This window comes from Kogia breviceps, chromosome 19, assembly GCF_026419965.1.
Source record: "Kogia breviceps isolate mKogBre1 chromosome 19, mKogBre1 haplotype 1, whole genome shotgun sequence".
Taxonomy (NCBI): domain Eukaryota; kingdom Metazoa; phylum Chordata; class Mammalia; order Artiodactyla; family Physeteridae; genus Kogia; species Kogia breviceps.
Window position 1 is genome coordinate 22,773,083 of NC_081328.1, and position 21,097 is coordinate 22,794,179.

Below are 21,097 nucleotides of genomic sequence, written 5' to 3' on the forward strand. Positions count from 1 at the left end.
ACATACTAGTTGCTCAATAAACAATGAGTGATAGAATGTTGAATAAAGCAGACAACTAGTAATTTTCTGCTAATTAACATGTGCAAAGTACCTTTTATAGTCCTACACAAGTACATAATTACAGACCTCTAATAACCATACTTTTGTTGGTGAAAATAGACTAAACTGCTAGGAAATTCTCCCTTTAAAAATATCATTCTGAAAGGAGTTTTAAGTCCAAATTTAAGTGTCTCTATCAGCTACATAGGAAACTGCCTTTAATACCTTTTCCTAAGAAAGAAAAGTCATACAACTAAAGGAAAATAAAGTGAAAAATTATTCCATTAGCATTCTTACCATTTCTTTTGGACCAGGGGTGTAAGCATGAACTTTTCACAAGTGCTTCATCAACTTTTCCTCCTGACATGTTATCCATGAACTGACGCCCATGCTCTAATGCAAGGTAGCAGTCATTGCAACAGTCCCGCTCTTCAACACGTACCCAGTTGTTAGTTACACCAATTTTGGGAAAAGGATCTTGGTCTGCAGCTCCAAAAGGTGAAAATAAATTAGTGCACTGATCTTGTAGCAATAATATCAACTCATCAGGCAATTTTTCAGATTCCTTTAGTCCTCCATTAACATGTTCAGCAGAAGTAGCCCTGAGAGCTTCAAAACGTTTTTCTGCTTCTTTGCCACATTCTGTGTTGCGTCCTATGATATCTAGTTCATCTTCAAGAAATAATCCTGAATTGTTTCCAAATTTTCTGTTCATGACAGCACTGAAGCCACAGGTACATCTATACTGTGCTTCCTGCGTTGGATCTGGAATGTAAACTCCAACATCGGCACCCTTGATATTCATGTTGCAGACACAGATACAGCAACTATCAAAGTTACAGTCTTTAAACAAATTCATAACTGATTCTGAAAGAATGAGGTTTACATAAAGACTGTGTGCTTCAGGGATGGAAGGAACAGTTGCAGGTTCAACAGAATTAAGGGGTCTGCACGTGGATGGGGTGGAAGCTGGTGAATATAAGTCTGAATTTTCATATTTGACTGAACCTTGAGCACTAGCTGGTCCACCAGCTCCACGAGGAGTCCTTGGAGTCCTTGGAGTCCTTGGAGTTGGAAACCTAGGGGTAGATGGAGAAGGAAGAATTCCTGCTCCACTGTTACTAGGAGGTGCACTGCTAGGAGGCATCCCAAAAGAAGCATGAGTTTGAGGTGTATAAGCAGGGCCATATTCTTGATCCATAGTACTTCCATCACTAGTGTCACCAGGGCAAAAGAAAATCGAAAACACGCATAAAAGAACATATTAGTAATGTGAAATACAACTAAAAATGTCCCAAATGTTTTTCAATAACACCAAAAATTATGAAAATACGATCAGTGCAAAAATTATAAGTACAATTAAAATGTATTTTTGGTTACTACATCCACTCTAGGTGACTGCTGTGGGGTGAGACCCAACTAGTTCCATTATAAATAAAATTTGTATACACTCTTCCACACCTAGACATCCACAGTAACTATCTATATATTTCTTTTACTACAAATACCCATATTTCATTGATTCTAAGATGCCACTGTTTAAAAAAAAAAAAACCAATTTTTGAAATATTTATGTGTAAAAAAAGAACAATAGCAATTCTAAGATATTACGAATTATACGACAGCCCAATTTCAGAGATACTTAAATATAAAAAGTGTGTGAAATATGGCAAATGTACAAATGAGTGATGAGAATTTCAGACCAAAATAAAAGGTGCTTCCAAAGACAAAGTTTATTGGTCTTAAGTGTTCCAATACTTTAACCATACTGAACAGACACCATTATAAGCTATTAGTCAGAAAATGATTTTTAGAATTTTCAAAAACCAGTATCTTTTTTCCAGGTACCAACATACTAGGAGCTTCTATGAAAAAAATTAAAGCTATATAAGCATTCACATACTATACCAATACTATATATTTAAATCATACCCCTCTTTGATGAATGGCATTGTAGGCCCTGAAGGAAGCAATTCCAATTTTCCAACAGTCCAACTCTGACGGTAAATACATTCTTCTGGCAATTTGATAGTAGGCAGACACTGGCTTGGTAGAGTTTTTAGAGGTGCAAACATGGAACATCCCACTAGAACTTGACAATTTTCAGGCTTATAGACATAAGAAAAATCCTACAATATAAAGACCATGACTTTTAGCATCTTATTTTCCAAGGGAAAAAAACACAACAAACTGACTTTAGCCCTTCTCCTGTCTTTAAATAATACAATGTAAATGTAATTCTACTCTTTTCTTAAATGCATTCTTAATAGTGTCACCATAATTCAAATTTGTTAATAACAAAATCAGAATCACTAAGAAAGGAATTTTGAATCTAGCAATAAACTAATTCTATACAAAAATATAGGAAGTGAATTATTTTTCTAGAAAAATAAAATACTTACTTTAATTTCAGAAGGTTTTGGGCTACAGAATCCTTCATCAACCTCAATTTTGAACTGTGCTCCTATACTAGAACTATTTCCTTCTAGAACAGTTCCTCCAGGTGTTGTATCCATACTACCATATTCTTTATTATTCATATTCATTGGGGAAAATCCCATAATATGTTGTTCCAATGATGGTGGTGTAGGATACATTTTATGAAGATCTGCAGTGCCTATATTTAATAAAACACACATTTTAACATAAGACTAAAAAGAAGTTACTCTGTGCTTAAAACAAAGCGGTGGGGAACTTTGTTGAGATTAAGTTTGCAGATTTATCTGGAACACAGATTTGGGAAGCTTACTTATGCAAGATAATGGGTCCAGATTTCCTGTCTTTGATTCCTTGCAGCTGGATTTATCATCTGATCCATTCGCCGATTTTTTAGATCCAGGCTATTAAAAAACACACACACACACACATATTTCTCTGAAATTTAAATCCAATGTGATCAAGATAGTAATCATTCAGATGTAACTTGAAAGTAGAGCCCATTTGTGCTAGAGCCAAATATATACAAGATACAATTTAAAGATACAAAATAATTTAAAGACATAAAACACATTTTAGGTAATCAATAACCCAGATTAGTTTTTCTACAGACTTGATAATGCTCCAAATAACAGAGGAAAAAGTTCCTTCAAGAAAATGAACAATACTTTCAAAATACACAGAACAACCTATTACTTAAAACCTATTAAAAAAAAAACGGTAAGAAAACCTATTATAAGGTTTTGTAATTAACATCAGAATTGCCTCTTAGTAAAAGATACTCATAAAGCATTTGCCCCTTTAAATAAAAGACATTAAAGGTTCCTATATAATCAATCACCCCTCCAAATTCTTGTTTACACTTTTACCTTGTTTAATAATCTTCTTACCCTGCAAAAATGCTACAACAGGTAAAACTAAGCAAAACTTCATAAAGATCTCATACGACAAAGCAATAGGATCCCTAACTAAAGGTTAAGTTTTAATACATTGAACAAAACAAGTTTCAGAATCTCTAATCTGTCACCGCTGTTGTTAGAGCTGACAACTTGGTTCCTTGTCTCCTGGTTAGCCACCTTGTCTTTTATATGTAGACTGAGCTCTGATTACAACCTTTGACCTCAGAAGAGCCACTGCTGATACGTGAATGGTAGAGAAAGTACAAAAGTATCAAAGTATTCAGGTATATATTCACCTGAAATATACTATATTACGGGATGTGGAGTAAAAGTTTATGTATAGTGATATCTGCTTTATGTCACTTAATTGAAGAGACCAAATGTACTATAGAAGTTTCCAAGCTACCTTTATGCAGATGAAAAAGGAATTCCCTTTTATAATGCAGCACCCAATTCATTAATTTGCCAGAGACTTGACATTCTAGGGAATCTCATTTTAAGCTTTAATTTCTTTTATCTTCACCTTTCTCTGCAAATGGGTGTTAAAGATTAAGTATTACTTTTTCTTCCTCTTTCATTATTATAGTATGTAGGTGTCTTATAATAATGGCTGTGAAGCCAAGCAAATTCAAAAGAAGTGGTATTCCTTAACAAATTGACAAGGCATATAACTTTAATGTTAATTACTTATTATTCTCTAATTGAGTCAATTTTTCGGTCATTCTAAAAGTGGAGGATCAAAGATTAGGTTAATAATTCTGCTTCCTCGAAACTGAGTCATTTGTTGAGATGTGGACACATCTAGAGACTGTCATACAGAGTGAAGTAAGTCAGAAAAAGAAAAACAAATATCGTATATTAACGCAAGTATGTGGAACTTAGAAAAATGGTACAGATGAACCGGTCTGCAGGGCAGAAGCTGAGACACAGATGTAGAGAACAAACATGGACACCAAGGGGGGAAAGCAGCGGGGTGGTGGTGGTGGTGGTGTGATGAATTGGGAGATTGGGATTGACATGTATACACTGATGTGTATAAAATTAATGACTAATAAGAACCTGCAGTACAAAAAAACAAACAAACAAAAAACAACTAATACTAAACTTTCTTTGGGTTATTTGTATGGAAGTATGTTAATATAAATGTTTCAGACATTACATGAAATTTCTAAAAATCTTATATGTGCTGGTATAATGTTATAAGTCATAATTCTAGTTATTAAAAAATAATAATTATTATTCTGCTTCCTAAGGACTGGAGAAAAAGAACATATGGCAGAGCTCAAATTAAGCTTAATTATACATGTCCTTCAAAGACAAAAAATAAAGAAAAAAACCCCTCAAAGTTTACAGGTGACATTATATCAAGAATGCTCAGGGAATTCCCTGGCAGTCCTGTGTTTATTAGGACTCTGTGCTTTCACTGCCGAGGGCCCGGGTTCAATCCCTGGTCGGGATCCTGCAAGCCAGGCAGTGCAGCCAAAAAACAAACAAACAAACAAAAAAACAAAACAAAACAAAAAAGGACACCAATTAAAGAAATTTTATTCCAAAATATTTCCTATTGTTCAGGGCTAAAACATAGTATTCAAGTCACATATCACTTCTGAAAAATACACTTACGTAAAATCAAGGAAAACAAATTATAATTGTAATCATTAATAGGATACTCACTGTCAGTTCATCTTCATCAGAATTAAAAAGATTATCAAGGTCAGTGTAAGAGACAGCCAGGTCTGAGTCATAAATCAAACTGGTTGATGGAGGACGGGCATGACTAGTAGGGCGTGGAGCATCTACATATGTCAACCAGAAAAACAAAATCAAAAATTCTACTACTGACCAAATGAGTATTATTCTATTTATTTAAGCTAGACATATAACTTTATAAGGGTGTTATGCAATAAGAAATGGTGACTTGTTTAAAATTTAGACATTTTTTTTCATAGAAATAAAGTTTTAAATATATGGTCATACCTTCCCCAGGAAGGTCACCAAAGGCTATGTAATCCATAACATAGCTAAGTAATCTACATTAATAATATGTCAAATAAAAATATAAACACTATCAGGACAACAGAATTAAACACACACACATTTAATTTTTATATCTTCCTGAAATATAAAGGAAGCACAGAATAATTAAGTTCTCTGGTTCTTGAGTCAGACAGACTATTAATTCGAATCCCAACTCCGACACTAACAATATGACAAGAATTAAATGTGATAGAATGTAGATAAAGCACTTTTGCCCTGTGCCAGGCACTTAAGTACTCACTTAAGTACCTCTTAGTTAAGTTTCATTTCAGTTCTAAAATTTTATTTTCCTTTTTTTTTTCCAGTTTTAGGGGAAAAAATGACTACTTTAGAAAAAATAAAAATACAAATGAAAGTTAAATTCCTCTTACATTCCCACACAAGAAAGAAAAAAAAGCAATTTGGGGTATAAACTTTCCAAAGCATCCTCAGAATGGTTAAACAACTTTAAATAGCTCTCCCTTTCAGAAAGGTGAAAATCACTTTCCAAGTGCCTCTGCATATTGTCCTAAAGATTCACTAAAGCAGTAGTTCTGAAATTTCTAGAGTGTGTAAAAATCATCTAGTATATTTATTAAAAACCAAGATTTCCCAGTTTCACCTCAAAACATGCTCTAGAATGTGGCAGATGGTCCACATTTTGAGAAAGCCACACCACAGGGACAATTACACATTTCCTATACCCTAGGGTAGGTAAACAGGCTAAAAAACCCAAATTGTTAACTCACTGTAAGCTACTTAGAACCACTGACTACTAAATTTATTTCATGAAAGACCATCTCTTCCTTATTCAGATGGACTTTTTTTCTTATTCCTGTTTTTGGTTGCACAGAGCCTGACTGACCCTCTCTATTTATTCCAAATACTAAAACAAAACTTTGCCCCTAAAAGACACATACCGAAGGACAACTTCTTCTGTCTCCATCAAAAATTAAATAGGGACTTCCTGGTGGCACAGTGGTTAAGAATCTGCCAGCCAATGCAGCAGACATGGGTTCGAGCCCTGGTCCTCTGGCAAGATCCCACATGCCGCGGAGCAACTAAGCCCGTGTGCCACAACTACTGACCCTGTGCTCTAGAGCCTGCGAGCCACAACTACTGAGCCCACATGCCACAACTACTGAAGCCCGCATGCCTAGAGCCCGTGCTCCACAACAAGAGAAGCCACCACAATGAGAAGCCTGCGCACCGCAGCGCAGAGTAGTCCCCGCTCGCCACAACTAGAGAAAACCTACCCATAGCAATGAAGACCTAGCACAGCCAAAGAAAAAAAATTAAATAGATCTTGTAAAAGAACTAATACATCATGTCTCTCTATTCTATTCACAAGTAGCACAAGTCAGACACTTTCAAAGTGGAGTCTTCACCACTGTATCTCCAGTGCTGAGAACAGTGCCTACACATAACATGTGCTCAATAAATATTTGTTAAATTAATGACCTCAGCAACAGTTCTTCTAACTTGGGGAGAGCGGGAGAAAAGGACAACCAAATTACCATAAAGTCTAATTCATAAATTGAGTTTTTAGATCTGAGAGAGATATCAGGCGATGATCTTATCCTATCACCTCATTTTACAGCTGAAAATTATTTTTATTTGTTAAAAAAGGAGGGACTTCCCTAGTGGCACAGTGGTTAAGAATCTGCCTGCCAATGCAAGGGACATGGGTTCGATCCCTGGTCCGGGAAGATCCCACATGCTGCAGAGCAACTAAGCCCGTGTGCCACAACTACTGAAGCCTGAGCACCTAGAGCCCGTGCTTGACAACAGAGAAGCCACCACAGTGAGAGGCCTGTGCGCCGCAACGAGGAGCAGCCCCCGCTCACTGCAACTAGAAAAAGCCCACGCACAGCAATGAAGACCCAAGGAAGCCAAAAATAAAAATAAATTTTTTTAAAAAAGGAAAGAAGTTCCAACAATTCAAAACAGAATTTCTATCACCTTAACTTGCTTCTCCCAGTACAAGATAAACAATAAATCCATCATCTTAAGATAGGTCCCTTTCTATGAAACATATGAATTATGCAAAAAGGAACAATAAAAGACCAACAATGTCAGATTACTTTGGAGTAACAATCCTGGAATGCAGTATTTTAATTAGAAAATTAAAGTTTTACCTTGCTTGATAGAGGGACTAAATAATGACATAGCATCTTCTTCATGTGATAACACTGTTACACTAGATGGCACATCTTCTACCTGCATACAATATTACATATTAGACTGAAATACATATTTTACCAATAATAAAATATACCAACTATTGAGTAGCTATGTATCAAGGATTCTGCTGGGTATAGTACAGACATCAGTAACTCTCACAACTAACCTATATGATAAGGAAGTAGTACACTCATTTTACAGACAAAAAATAGTTCTAAAGATAACCCAGGAAATACAGCTGATAAGTAGTGGAGCTGGGATTTCAACCTAAATCTGCCAAATTCCAAAGTCCATGTTCTTTCTACAATACCTACACTGCCTTCCCAGATACTATCGTTTTCACATTTACAGAAGAACAAAATGTCAAGTACCTGGCAAACAGTAAGGCTAAATAAAACTCTGTGAAATGAAGTCTTTGTATTAAACAAATTATTGGGTCCTTTCTGCAATTTTACAGCTTTCAATTTCCAATTCTGTATTTATGGCAATATTCTTATCTAGCAGAGTTATCTTAATAGATTACTCTGTCCTTGATAGATCCTCTAATATTTGATTTTTAAAATTTTAATCATGTAAGTATTTGTACATCTCACACTTTATTCTCATAACATTTTACTTTCAGGGGCACTATAGGTTCTTGATACACATATTCAAAATATCATGTATTTTATAAACTCAGTGATGTGCATTTTACTCCATTTCTGAAAACTGGTAATTCTCTTACAGCATAGTTTTACTCAGAATCAAAACGGTTCGTCTATCTAAATGTCTTGATTTCAATATAACAGAAATTAATGCACTCTTTCTCCAATCTCAAAACTTTTACAATAAAGATCTTTTCATTATCAGAGACCAGCTATAATTTCAAGCCCATACAAGCTCTTAAATTGTGTACAATGTGCCTGATTTACCTATTTTTAAAAAATGTTTTTCTAAATTAAAATGATGAATTTTCTTTTTTTCTAAATACAAGTGTGGTACTATATGCAGAGCTACACATCATCAGTGACACTTTGGTGTACTTTGATTTCTCTTACCTTGTGTTTTTTTCCAGCTTCTCTCTCATTATTTTGTCTATCTTTCTTATCAGGAAAAAGGAATTCCTCATCTCCTTCAACAAATGCATATGGATCAATTTTAGGTTCTTGTTCTGAATCAGATGCTATTGCTGAAAGATACTGATTTTTAATTTGATATTGCTGCACTAATTCATCAGAAACTTTTAAAGGTTTCTTACATTGTACCATTAACCTGCATAAAAAAATAAAAACAGAAAATTAATCATATTCTCCATAAATGTATAACAAATTTCCAAAATGACTTAAGTATCATAAACTTGTTAGAATTATTTTTTAAAAAAGAATTATTTAAAGATGATCTAATTTGCAATCCTTCATTTTACAAATGAAGAAACTGAGGCATAGAAAGGTTGTGATTTACTGAAGTATCAAATTTAGCAATAGAGAAATGGAGCTAAAATCCTGGTCTCATAGTCTTTCCACCAAAATGTGCTGTCTTTTGGTTATCCACTCTGTTCCCAAGTCGTCAATCACATTAACTTGTCCAAATCCATTCACTTGAAAGGGATTCAAATCTAAACTGTTCCAGCACAGAAACTCTCAAAATGTGGGCTATACAGTGAGACACTACTTTTATACAATTTATACCTTTATACAATGAAAGTGATTATCCTTTTCCTACTGCCATGAGTGGATATATTTTAAGTTTAAAAAACTTAAGAGCATGACTTGTGTTTCATAAAAATAACATTATTACCATAAATCCAGCAAAACGTTTTACAGTGTCAAACAGAGTTTCGGCGCAAGTATCTCAGAGGTTTTTACTAATCACGTTGGAAAATCAATTATTAGTCTTTTGGTTCCACATGGTGAATGATAAATAGATGTTTATACTCTCCTAAAATATCCAATAAAATGACAAGGACAACAGAACAGGTGAGAAGACAACAGAACAGGTGAGAAGACAACACTGAAGTTAGAAAGATGAACTACTGGAAAGAGACCAGAGAAAGGTGAAATCTAAGGCTTCGAGGGAAGCCAAAAGAAGCTGATCTGCACCACAGAACCCTGGAAATCATCAGGACTTTTACATCTCTGAAGACCAAGGTGCTTGGTGAGTGGGAATAGCGAAATGATTCATTTTTGGTTTGTGTATGACACTTTTGGATTCCCAAATTTATGTTCTCTATGGTTTGCAAAGCTGAGATTCCCATGCTGCCATAATGGCAGCCAGGCTTCTAGTCAGATAATGCTCAAAATCCTGCAATGACTATTTTACCCTGAGTAAAAAACAAAGTCCTTATAATATCCTACCAAAGCTTTCCATGATCTGTCTCCTCTTTTCCCCTCCAACTTCATCTTCTATTATTCTACTCCTCCCTCTCTTACTCTTCTTCTAAGGTCTTCCTTGATATTCCTCAAACAGGTCAGACACACTTCTGGCTGGTTCTCTTTGTCTGGAACATTCTTCCTCCAAATATTTGCAAGGCCAACTCCCTCACTTCCTTCAAGTCTTTGTTTAAATGTCACCTTATCTACAAAATCTTATTTAAAATTGCAGTATGCCCACTGCCTCAACACTGATCTCCCTTACCGGGCTCTGTTTTTCCCTCCATAGCATTTATCTCTGAATATACTATATAATTTGCTTACATTCATGGTTGTCTGTCACTCCCACTAGACTATAAGCCTCTAAATGTCAGGGATCTTATCTCTGTTTACTGAACTACCCCAAATGCCTAGAAGAGAGCCTGGCACATAATAGGTGCTCAATAAATACCTGCTAAATTAATACATGAAATCTAAAAGCCACACAGGAGATACTGTGTTTGCATTAATAATTCTAAAATACAGTATGTTGTACTTTGAAATAAATCATCTTTATTCATTAGGAAGTGATACTGCTGCTGCTACTTGTCTGTCCTGAGTATCAGGACAAAACAATCATAAGTAAGATTTGGAATCAATAAAGGTATTTGCTAGTTTATAAATTCTTTGAATGACAGAGATATCATATCTTGTTAATCTATTCACCAATGTCCAGCACTAGAAGCACTCTATACCCTGTAAACTAAGGTTGAAACAGAGGTCATCAAAAGAATAACTGACATTTTCTAAACATGCTATCAAATATGATATATGTCACTGTTATTTCAATGTGCCTCAGATTTATCCCCAAACTAAAATCCCAAGTCTACAAAAACTTTCTTCCATAGGAACATAGTGCTAACATAACTGTCAATGGGCTATATTCTACAATTACCTGTTAGAATAGTTCTGGTCTATAAATAAATGAATAAGCACTTATTTCTTAGAAGAAGCTTTGTACCTCACCATATTAGACCCTAAATGTTTCCTGAAGTGTCTATCAGATATCAATGTGAATCTTTTCAAAATAGCATTCCCATCTACTTTGACATGTATATTCTTATTTAATACTTAAAATGACATCATGAAAATAGGAACCAGAGGGTGTGCCGACTTTGATATGAAAATTATGTTGAAAGAAATGGTCACATGGTGGCAGAGTTAGGGCTGGAAAGATTTAAGTATGCCAATTCACATAACTATTCATAGGCGAAAAGTATAAGAACCTACCCCACTCACCCCCAGTCACTAACCTGAAAGACCACTCTGTGTTGAGGTGAATAAAACTGTTTTTCATATTAAGTTGTCCTCTAGCAGAAGCATAACAACTGCCACACTCTTTATGCAAGTAGTTGTTAAGCTAGTAGGCAGTAACATTAAAAGGAAAAATCCTACTGCACAGGGCTCTACTAGGAATAAATATGAGTAAACCAAATGCAATACCTAAAGACAACTTTTTGTTATTTTATTGAATGGTTCTCACAGACAGTGGGATATGCAAAGAATTTAAGTGTAGTCAATAATATCAAGGTTATCGTCACAATAAATTAAAAATATAAATTATTTACATTACACATCCTTCTATATTTAAAACGGATAAAAATAGAAATTAAAATTGCTATTTTTTTAAGAGATGCCAGATTAAAAACTCAAGTTAGCATTTCTTCACTCTCCAATTATATAGTATACATAACACTTTTTGTGAATAGGAACAACACACCTCTCCTTTCCTAAAAGGAACTTTCACATATAGCCAAACAGTTAACTACAGAGATAGTTTCAATCAAATATAAAGCTAAATACAGACAAACTGGAAAAGAATGATTAGGTACAGCCATGAAGAGGAAGCTTTGCAATGCCCATAGCAAACTGAAATTACTTTTATATTATTAACTATATCTCCTTCCTCTCACTGTGACAAAGTTACATACTATCCTAAAATGTACTTGTAGAGAATTTAACATGGCCTATGCGTTTATGCCTTTATTCAATAAAAATTCTTCTAGACAAGGTGTGACAATATTTTAGAATTGGCAATTACAGAAGGAGATAAGCTACAATTCAGGAAACGTTAATGAAGAAATGAATCTCAAAAAAATTTTAATAGTAACTTTTCCAGTACCATCTCCAATATTCATAACCAATATTTAAACTGAGTCAAGCTAGCTGTCAAAAGTATAGCTTTATTGCATTAAAGTAAGATACCAAATAAGGAAGACTTAAAGAAAAAAAAATCTTTAAAAAAAAATCTTTTAAAAGGTTTAGAATACAATAAATCAAAACAAGTTTATTTCATCATAGACTTCTTTCTATGAAAAAAATTAGAAACTATCTTTTAGAGATCAAATAATGCATTATATAACTAGATACATACAATAAAAATCTGGTATATACATATTATATACAACGTAAGACCTAATTCTATTGAGGGATATTATGGTTAAGATATCACGATGTATTTTTTATACTGAACAAGACATAATAAGAGTTATGCTCAAGTACAGTTCTTTGTTCAGGGTTTAGAAAGGTTCCTTCTGAATCAAGAGTTACAGACTGTTTTAGGCTGGCACAAATTCTACTAAAACTAAGTGCTAGACCCTTGAAAAAATATATTTAAAAACAACTAATATTTCTTGGCAGAAATTTTGCTTTCTTTAAAACTTACAAGGTCTTAAGCCACTATTCTAAAACAGATGTTATCATTAACTAATAAAGAAACTAAAAATAATTAGAAACAAAAAGAAAATAAAGATATTTGCCACAGATGTGTATATCTTGTGTGGGAGATATGCTATGCTCCACCCCCAACCTCTCTCTCCCCTCCAAATAAATTGTAACAAATTAGAAAAGGAATTTTGCCTTAAAGTAGCTGCTAAAAAATTTGGCATCGACTGCTGCACATGAAGTCTAAGAATAAAGGGAATGCTTAGAAATGAGCAGCCACCACCATCTACAACTGAAAAAGAGTACCTCTTTTCGTTTATCTACCTATTATGAAAGGCTAGTGCCCACCTCTTAATACCAATCAATGGAAAACCTCATTTATTTATGCCAAATGGAAACTGAGTTGTCACTTTACATAAATAAAACAAAGGTTTAAATTTCTCCTCCATAATTTTCTAAAAAGGCACACATCTGTAGAAGTCAACTACTATAAAGAAACCATTTTTTAATTTCTACTGATGCATTCTTGCCCCTCTGCATTATATATCTAATTGGCCATAAAGTTCTTTAGTCTATTCCACAACATCTATAAAATCCCTCCATCCCTACCATGTCTTTCTAACTTCCTAATGAGGCCCCTGTATCACCTTATAAATAATATTTTGCCACTCCATGATATAGCCCTACCCCACTGTTTAGGTCTCATTTCTCACCATGACACACCAAACCACTAAGCAGCACCCTATAATCTATCCATACAAAACTAGATAAAGCTTCTGATCTCGATAAATGGAATTATTCTCCCCTCTGGCTCTGCATCCCTACTATATCTTATATATATAACTGTATCAGAGAATTTAATGCTATTTTCCATTAAACTACAATTTCATTTAGGGCCAAGACCCAAATTTACTTTATACCCCAACAGTGCCTTACAGTATCTTGTATATTACAGAAATTTCAGTTTTATTCAAACTGAAAAAGTGCATCTTTGAGGAGTATGAATTAAAAAAGAAAGATAATCTTCCTAAGAAAGGAGAAGGAATATAGGAGTTGCAACAGCCTCTAATTAACCTCATTAAAATTAACTGCTATATATTTAAAAACATTTTCAAACCTCAAAGCATGGAAAACGATAATAGAAATTTACAATGACTGGGTAACACAAATTCACAAATTTTTTTATATAAAACAAACCAGGGGCTTCCCTGGTGGCACAGTGGTTGAGAGTCCACCTGCCAATGCAGGGGACACGGGTTCATGCCCCGGTCCGGGAAGATCCCACATGCCGCAGAGGGGCTGGGCCCGTGAGCCATGGCCGCTGAGCCTGCGGGTCCCGAGCCTGTGCTCCTCAACGGGAGAGGCCACAACAGTGAGAGGCCCGCATACCGCAAACAAAACAAAACAACAAAACAAAAAAACACCAAACAACAAACCAGGTTTTTGAATGGATTACTCTTATTACCAGAAATATGTCTGATCATATTACATCTTTAAAAATACAGAATGCTTCTACAAAGAATTTAAGATTGTTTAAATGACATTAAGAAAGCGTAGGGCTTCCCTGGTGGCGCAGTGGTTGAGAATCCGCCTGCGGATGCAGGGGACACGGGTTCGTGCCCCTGTCCGGGAAGATCCCACATGCTGCGGAGCGGCTGGGCCCGTCCGTCTGGAGCCTGTGCTCCGCAACGGGAGAGGCCACAACAGTGAGAGGCCCGCATACCACCAAAACAAAACAAAACAAAACAAAACAAAACAAAAAAAAACAAACAAACAAACAAAAAAAAAGAAAGCGTAATAGTAATTCTTAGAATTTATTTTTAATGACAAGGGACATCATCTGACTTTGTCAACTGGCTTTGCCAACCTGCTATAAGGAGATGACTGATCCTCATGATATCCCATCTCAAGTAATATTAAGAGCAGGTACTTGAATTAATAAGTTATTCCAAAAAGATCTTTTTAACTATGAGAAAAAATAACTTTTGTTTTAGCATAACACAAACACTGAAGACCATGCCAGGTATTTTACTCTGGTTTGGGGAGACTAAAACAGTATGGGAGAGAGCTCCCTAGTGAAATTTAATCATTAAACATGTTTGGCATATCTAATTTAATAATTTTTAACAGAAACTTGAACTCTGGAGTAAGTTAACTATAACATTAAAGCACCTCAACATTACTAACATTTTGGGCTGGAAAATTCCTTGTTGTGGGGGACAGTCCTATACACTGTAAGATATTTAGCAGCATCCCTGGCTTCTACCTACCAGATGTCAGTAGCACACGCCCAGTTGTGACAACCAAAATGTCTCTAGTCATTGCCAAATGTCACCGGGGGTGTGGGGGGGTGGGAGGCGGACAGAAACTGCTCCAATTGAGAACTACTGCCAGTAACTTCAGGAAGATAAAATAAAATGATCTAGATGATTAAAACGTAAGACCAAAACTTCTAACCTACCAAGTATAAAACAGGTGTATTCCACAGATATTTCTCAGTTCATATAGCAGCGAGGACTCTGATGGTTGACCTTCTGTGATATCTACCCTATTCTAATCTAGTGTTACAATATGAAAACAAGGATTCTATCTACAAGTAATTTGTGACACAACACACATTTTAGTAACTAGCATAACCAAAACTGTATTCATATTCAACTTTAAAAACAAAAAAACCTCTATTCAATCTTTTATGTCTTCTTTTTATGAGGTAGAAAAAGATGGTGACCAGGAACAGGTAGAGGCATGTATTTTCCTTAATTTACATAATCATGACCCAGAACCATTCTACTCTGCACGTTACCTTTCTACATTATGCTTCTTTCTCATTCTTATTTAATGAGAAAAATGCCAAAGTAATTTTAGAACCAACTCTTAAGGTTAAGCTGTATTAACTTCTAAGAGACCTTCATTTCACTTACAGATGCTCATGCACACAAGCAGCCAATATACTAAATAAAGTTATGGCTAGAATTTGTAAACCTAAATAATATGTCCATAAAAACTCACTCTTAAAGTTCTTAAAACTGAAAATATTTACATCACTACATTTTTACATACATTAAATAAGAAAATATAACACCTAGAAAGAAATGTTTTAAAATCATAAAGTAATCTAGGACCACATTGTCATTTCATTCATCCAACATTTGCCGAATATCTATGTGCCTAGGATTGTTCTGGGAAGGCGCATGCGTGCACGCATGTAAGTTGGAAGAACACAGTAGTACACAAGACCAAGTCCTTGCCCTCATAGAGCTTACATTCTAATAGGGAAGAGACCATTAACAAATATATAATTTCAGATAATTTTATATATATGGAGAAAATGAAAGTAGTACACAGAATAGGTTGTGACTTTTGGATTAAAGAGAAGTCACAGTTTAGGTACTATGGTCAAGGAAATACCTCCTGAGAAGGTAACTTTTGCGTTCAACTGAACAGTAAGGGGTGAGTTATTCCCCCCACCCTGTAATGCAATTCTAAAGGCCATGAAGAATGACCTTAACTTTTTTGAAGGAATAGCAAGAAAGCTGGTGTGGTTAAATCAGGAAGCAAACAGGAGAGCAGTAAATACAAGTAAAGAACTAGGTATGCGGGAGATTGTGTAGAACCTTACAGATGAGGGAAAGAGTATGGATTTTACTCTAAATATAAAGGGAAACTACTGAAGAGTTTTAAGCAAATCAGTAACATTATATTTAACTTACAATGATCACTCTGACTGCTGTATAGAGACTATATAAAGAGAAGTATAGAATCAAGGAGACCAACAGTTTCAGGCAAGAGTTGAAGTTAGCTTAGATTTTTATATTACATCCAGCTCAGGTAAGATTAAGATCTTTTAAGCCTTGTTTCCAAGATGTCATTTGCTTACAAGAAATCTACTAATTTATTAACTAAGTTAGTCGTCTTCCATGATCATAAGGGTATTCTGAAGTCCCTCAATTTCAAGTCCAGATTAATTTTCATTTAAAAAAAAGTCATACTAGAATGCTTTTAAGATTCAAAGTGCTAGATGAAGCACACGGGTTTGTCTACTAAAATAATAACCAAGGAATTTTAAAAGAAAATACATCTCTAACAGTAGGGAAAATGAGAAAGAAGCTATAAATAGGTCAGGAATTTTACTTAGTCTCGGGGAAGCTCAAAATCAGTGAAACACAGCAGAGAAAGTTTGTGGCTTACAAAATGCAAGAGAGGGCTAAGGACAAACTATATAAACAACAGGAGAGCCACACTGCCTAAAAACCAGAGAAAATCCGGACTTACATCTCTAGACAGAAATGAAAAAAAGCTGAAAAAGGAGAAACAAAGTGTTCCTATTTTTTTATAACCATTTAAAAAAGTGAATTATAGTTTATTTACAATGTTGTTTCAGGTGTACAGCAAAGTGACTCTGTTTTGTGTGTGTGTATATATATATATTCTTTTTCAGATTCTTTTCCATTATAGGTTATTACAAGATATTGTAATATAGTTCCCTGTGCTATACAGCAGGTCCTTGTTGTTTATCTATTTTATACATAGTAGTGTGTACACATTAATCCCAAACGCCTAATTTATCCCCCTGCCCCTGCCCCCCAGTCCTGAAAGGGTTCCTTTTCTAAGAAAAATGAATAAACTACCTGGTGAAGGCACAAGATCCTTTTCATCCTGGAAGTTTAAGTACAAGGCCTCCCCTCCTAAACATCCCCTACCCCATTACCATAAAGCAAAGTTTCTGGAACTGATACGCAGTTCATTCTAAAATATTTGTTTGGTGAGTTAAGTCCTACCAATCAACAAGGCTCTGCCTTTATACACAAAATTTCCAACCAGCTCATCTATTCATTCCCTCATTCTAAAATGTATAAGATGAAACAATAAGAAATATGATGAGAATCAGTATAGTAAAGAAAAAGACCAAAATAAAGTAATTCTAAAGGGAAAAAAGTAAAAGGACATTAAACAAGGGGTTGCTATTTAAAAAAAAAAAAAGTTTAGAAATTAAAAAAACATGAGAAACAAATATTAAGACTTTTAAGAAAAGGGCTAGAAGTTGAGGAATCCCCTCAGGAAAAAAAGAGAAAATACAAAGTTCAACATCTGAATTCTAGAGGTTCTGCAGAGAATGGGGGAAAAAAATAGAGATATTTTCCAAGAAAAGAGAAACTTCCCAGTGACGGGACAAAAAAGATTTCAAATTAAACCAGCCCTCCTCAAAAGTTCAGTACAAGGACTGAATAAAAGACTACTATGTATACACATATTCTTGCAAAATTTCAACATTCTAAGCTAAAGACCCTAAAAGTTTTAGAGACTGATAGAGAAGGAAATGTAATCTTTGCAAACTACTTGGCCTTGCATTGATAAATAGGTAGACAGTTTTAATGAATATAACGGTAAGATGAATGTAATGGGGCTTCCCTGGTGGCGCAGTGGTTGAGAGTCCGCCTGCCGATGCAGGGGACACGGGTTTGTGCCCCTGTCTGGGAGGATCCCACATGCGGCAGAGCGGCTGGGCCCATGAGCCATGGCCGCTGAACCTGCGTGTCCGGAGCCTGTGCTCCGCAACAGGAGAGGCCACAACCGTGAGAGGCCCGCATACCGGAAAAAAAAAAAAAGAGAGAGAAGAATATAACGGTTGGTTGACTTTCACCTTTAAAAAAAAACACTGTAACTGATTCACTTTGCTTTACACCTGAAGTTAACACAACATTGTAAACTATACTCCAATAAAAATTTTTTAAAACCCCACTATAGATAAAAATGCAAAAAGCTTGTGGGGCAGATAATAAATATAAACAGAACAATACAGAAAGTAAAGGGAGACCTGGAAAAAACCCTATTTCTGCCCCAAAGTATGTCATACATATTGTGGACAAAGAAGGCAAATCACAGAACAGAGGAAGATATCTGTAGCACATATAACTAATACAAGATAGATAGCCAGAATATACAAAGAATAATTAGGAGGAAAAGAAAAGAAAAAAAAAAAAGGACTAAAAATGATATCTGAGGTACATGTAATTAATATAAGATTAATAACCAGAATATGAAAAGAATAAATCAGGAAAAAAAAGAAACAAAAATAGACTAAAACATATGATATACAGGCCTGTAAACACTTTGATGCTTAACCTCACTAGGAATCTGTAAAACATAGTAAGACAACAATAGGCCATTCTGCATGCAGCAGATTAGCCAAATTAAAAGTCTCATAATACCAAGTACTGAGGAAAATGTAGAACAGCTACTCCCATACTCTGCTGGTTGATGAGGGTGTAAACTAGTATAGTTTGGAGAGTAACTTGGTAACAACCCTTCATGTTGAATATCGACATACCCCATGGCCCAGCAATTCCACTTTTTGCTGTATTCCCTAGAAGAATTCTTATATATATAAATGTACAAGGAAATGTGTACAAAAAAGTTCACTGCTACACCCTTTGTGAAAAATTGAAAATAACCAACAAGTCCCTCTCAAGGGAGTAGATAAACTATGGCATATTCATAACAAAGAAATACTGGAGAGCAAGTAAAATGAATTAACTAGAGCTACATGTATAAAAACATGTATAGAAATGATAAATACCAAATTCAGGACAGTGGAAGGAAAAATGGAGGAAGAAAATAGTACACAGGGGTTCTAACTGCATGTGAAATTCTTAAGTTTGCTGATGGATAAATATTATTTTCTCCACTTTTTTGTGACTAAAATATTTCACAATAAAGAGGTCCCCTGAGGAAAAAACACAGTAAAGAAATTATGCAAAATTAATACTCAAATACTCAAAGGATTTATTATTGTTAATCTTACCCTGAAACCATTCTGGAGTCCTACTATTAAGAACCTACATCATTTCCACCCTTAAATTATAATAGTGACTATTAAAAACAATACATACTCTGTAACTGATGTTACACTTTCCTGTCCAAAAGGTCCAACTGGATCATCCTTGAATTTATCACTTGGAAGTTGAGGTGGTAAAAACTCTAAATCTTTTTTCTTTGGGACCTTGTAATACTTCCAAGCTATATTAGCTTCATCTTCTTCCAAGTTTACTGCTGTACCAACATATATTGTAGGTTCTACAGCTTCCTGGAATTGAGCTGGGAAAGACTGGGATAAACTGTCTATCCTATCTTCAATTGGTTTAGAAGGAACCAAGGGATCCGGTGTTGGCATTTGATAAAAATGTTGACTTTGAGGAGTTGAAGGTGTTTTAGTCACTCCTTCATCAACCACATCACATGGGTGAGGACTAAGTGGGGGTGGTTGAGGTGAATTTGCCATTTCAGTGCCATGCATCTGAGGAGTCTTTGCTACATCATTAGTTCGGATGTTTGAAAATCTCACTTGACTGTCTGGAGCAGAGATCACAAGTCTTTGGCTGGATGAATCTGTATCCATGCCAACATCATCGCTAACAGATACACGATGGTGAAAAGGAGTCAAGGGGCGTTTTTGTGGTTTTTCACTCTTTTCTTGCTTTTCATTGGTCTTGTGCTTCGGAAGTACTTGTTGTTGCTGACTTAAAGTTGGTGCCTGTCCTTGTTGTCCAGGATTTCTTGGTTTGAGATTTTTGTGCCTGAAAAGTTAAAAGAAAGATTTATAGTATAACTATTATATAAAAGTATACAAGTTAACAGCATTAGAAATTTTGGATGTCATCTGTTTTTCACACATAATCCTAAAAGTAAAATTATTTGAATTTACATAGAAAAAAAATACTTTGTTCAGTGGCCTAAAACTAAGAGCATGCAGAAAGCTTCATAAAAGCCAATCTCTCATCCTCATTTAACATGTGATCAGATAGCCAAAGATGATCTGCCTTACATAATCTAAACATCTTAGTATCTGAATACAGAGATAAGATTCTAGTTATCTTAATATAAAAAGGTATAAAATGTCCTCAAATTTATTCATTTATGAAGGTACTTGATATTTTACCATTAGTAATTGTTATAAATCAATGTCAACAGCTTGGCTGAGCTCAGTCATCATCTACGGTCCTACAGCAACCAGCAAGGAAACTTACGCTACTGGACTGAAATTAGATCAGTCAAGATTGTAGTTATATCCATCTGGATAGTTCTGGAATTGACTGGTTGATGCCCCATACCATACCTACCTTCCTTCTCCCAAGGTTTACCAATACAGAAAGAATAAGCTGACTGGAAAGGAAAAAGAAAAGGAAGTACCTAAAACAATTTATTCCTCATGATGTGAAGCAATTCTAAATCGAAGAATTTAAAACTATATACCTTAAAATCTAATAACTGTATTCAAAGTTTAAGATTTCTTTCAGTGCAGTAAAAACACTGTGCACTTTGAGATTTCCAAACTCAACTGTATTAATGTATATAAAATATTATGTATTTTATATACATAATATTTATATAAGTGTATATACAATATTTTTAAGTAAAAAACTAGAAAAAAATTTGCAGGGATTTGGAGTTAAAGCATTAAGTATTCACTAGGTT

General features: G+C 34.9%; 1 protein-coding gene across 3 annotated transcripts in view; it reads right to left on the minus strand.

Annotated features, from left to right (window-relative positions):
• MED13 (mediator complex subunit 13) overlaps positions 1-21,097 on the minus strand; it is a 96,304-nt gene that overhangs the window by 36,740 nt on the left and 38,467 nt on the right. For all 3 annotated transcript variants that reach the window (XM_059047664.2, XM_067020548.1, XM_067020549.1), the window contains 8 exons: positions 19,516-20,199; positions 8,612-8,825; positions 7,529-7,610; positions 5,049-5,170; positions 2,789-2,879; positions 2,442-2,656; positions 1,972-2,168; positions 337-1,253 (listed from right to left, as the gene is read on the minus strand). In XM_059047664.2, the coding sequence (XP_058903647.1) occupies positions 337-1,253; positions 1,972-2,168; positions 2,442-2,656; positions 2,789-2,879; positions 5,049-5,170; positions 7,529-7,610; positions 8,612-8,825; positions 19,516-20,199 (2,522 nt within the window). The remainder of the gene's footprint in view (positions 1-336; positions 1,254-1,971; positions 2,169-2,441; positions 2,657-2,788; positions 2,880-5,048; positions 5,171-7,528; positions 7,611-8,611; positions 8,826-19,515; positions 20,200-21,097) is intronic.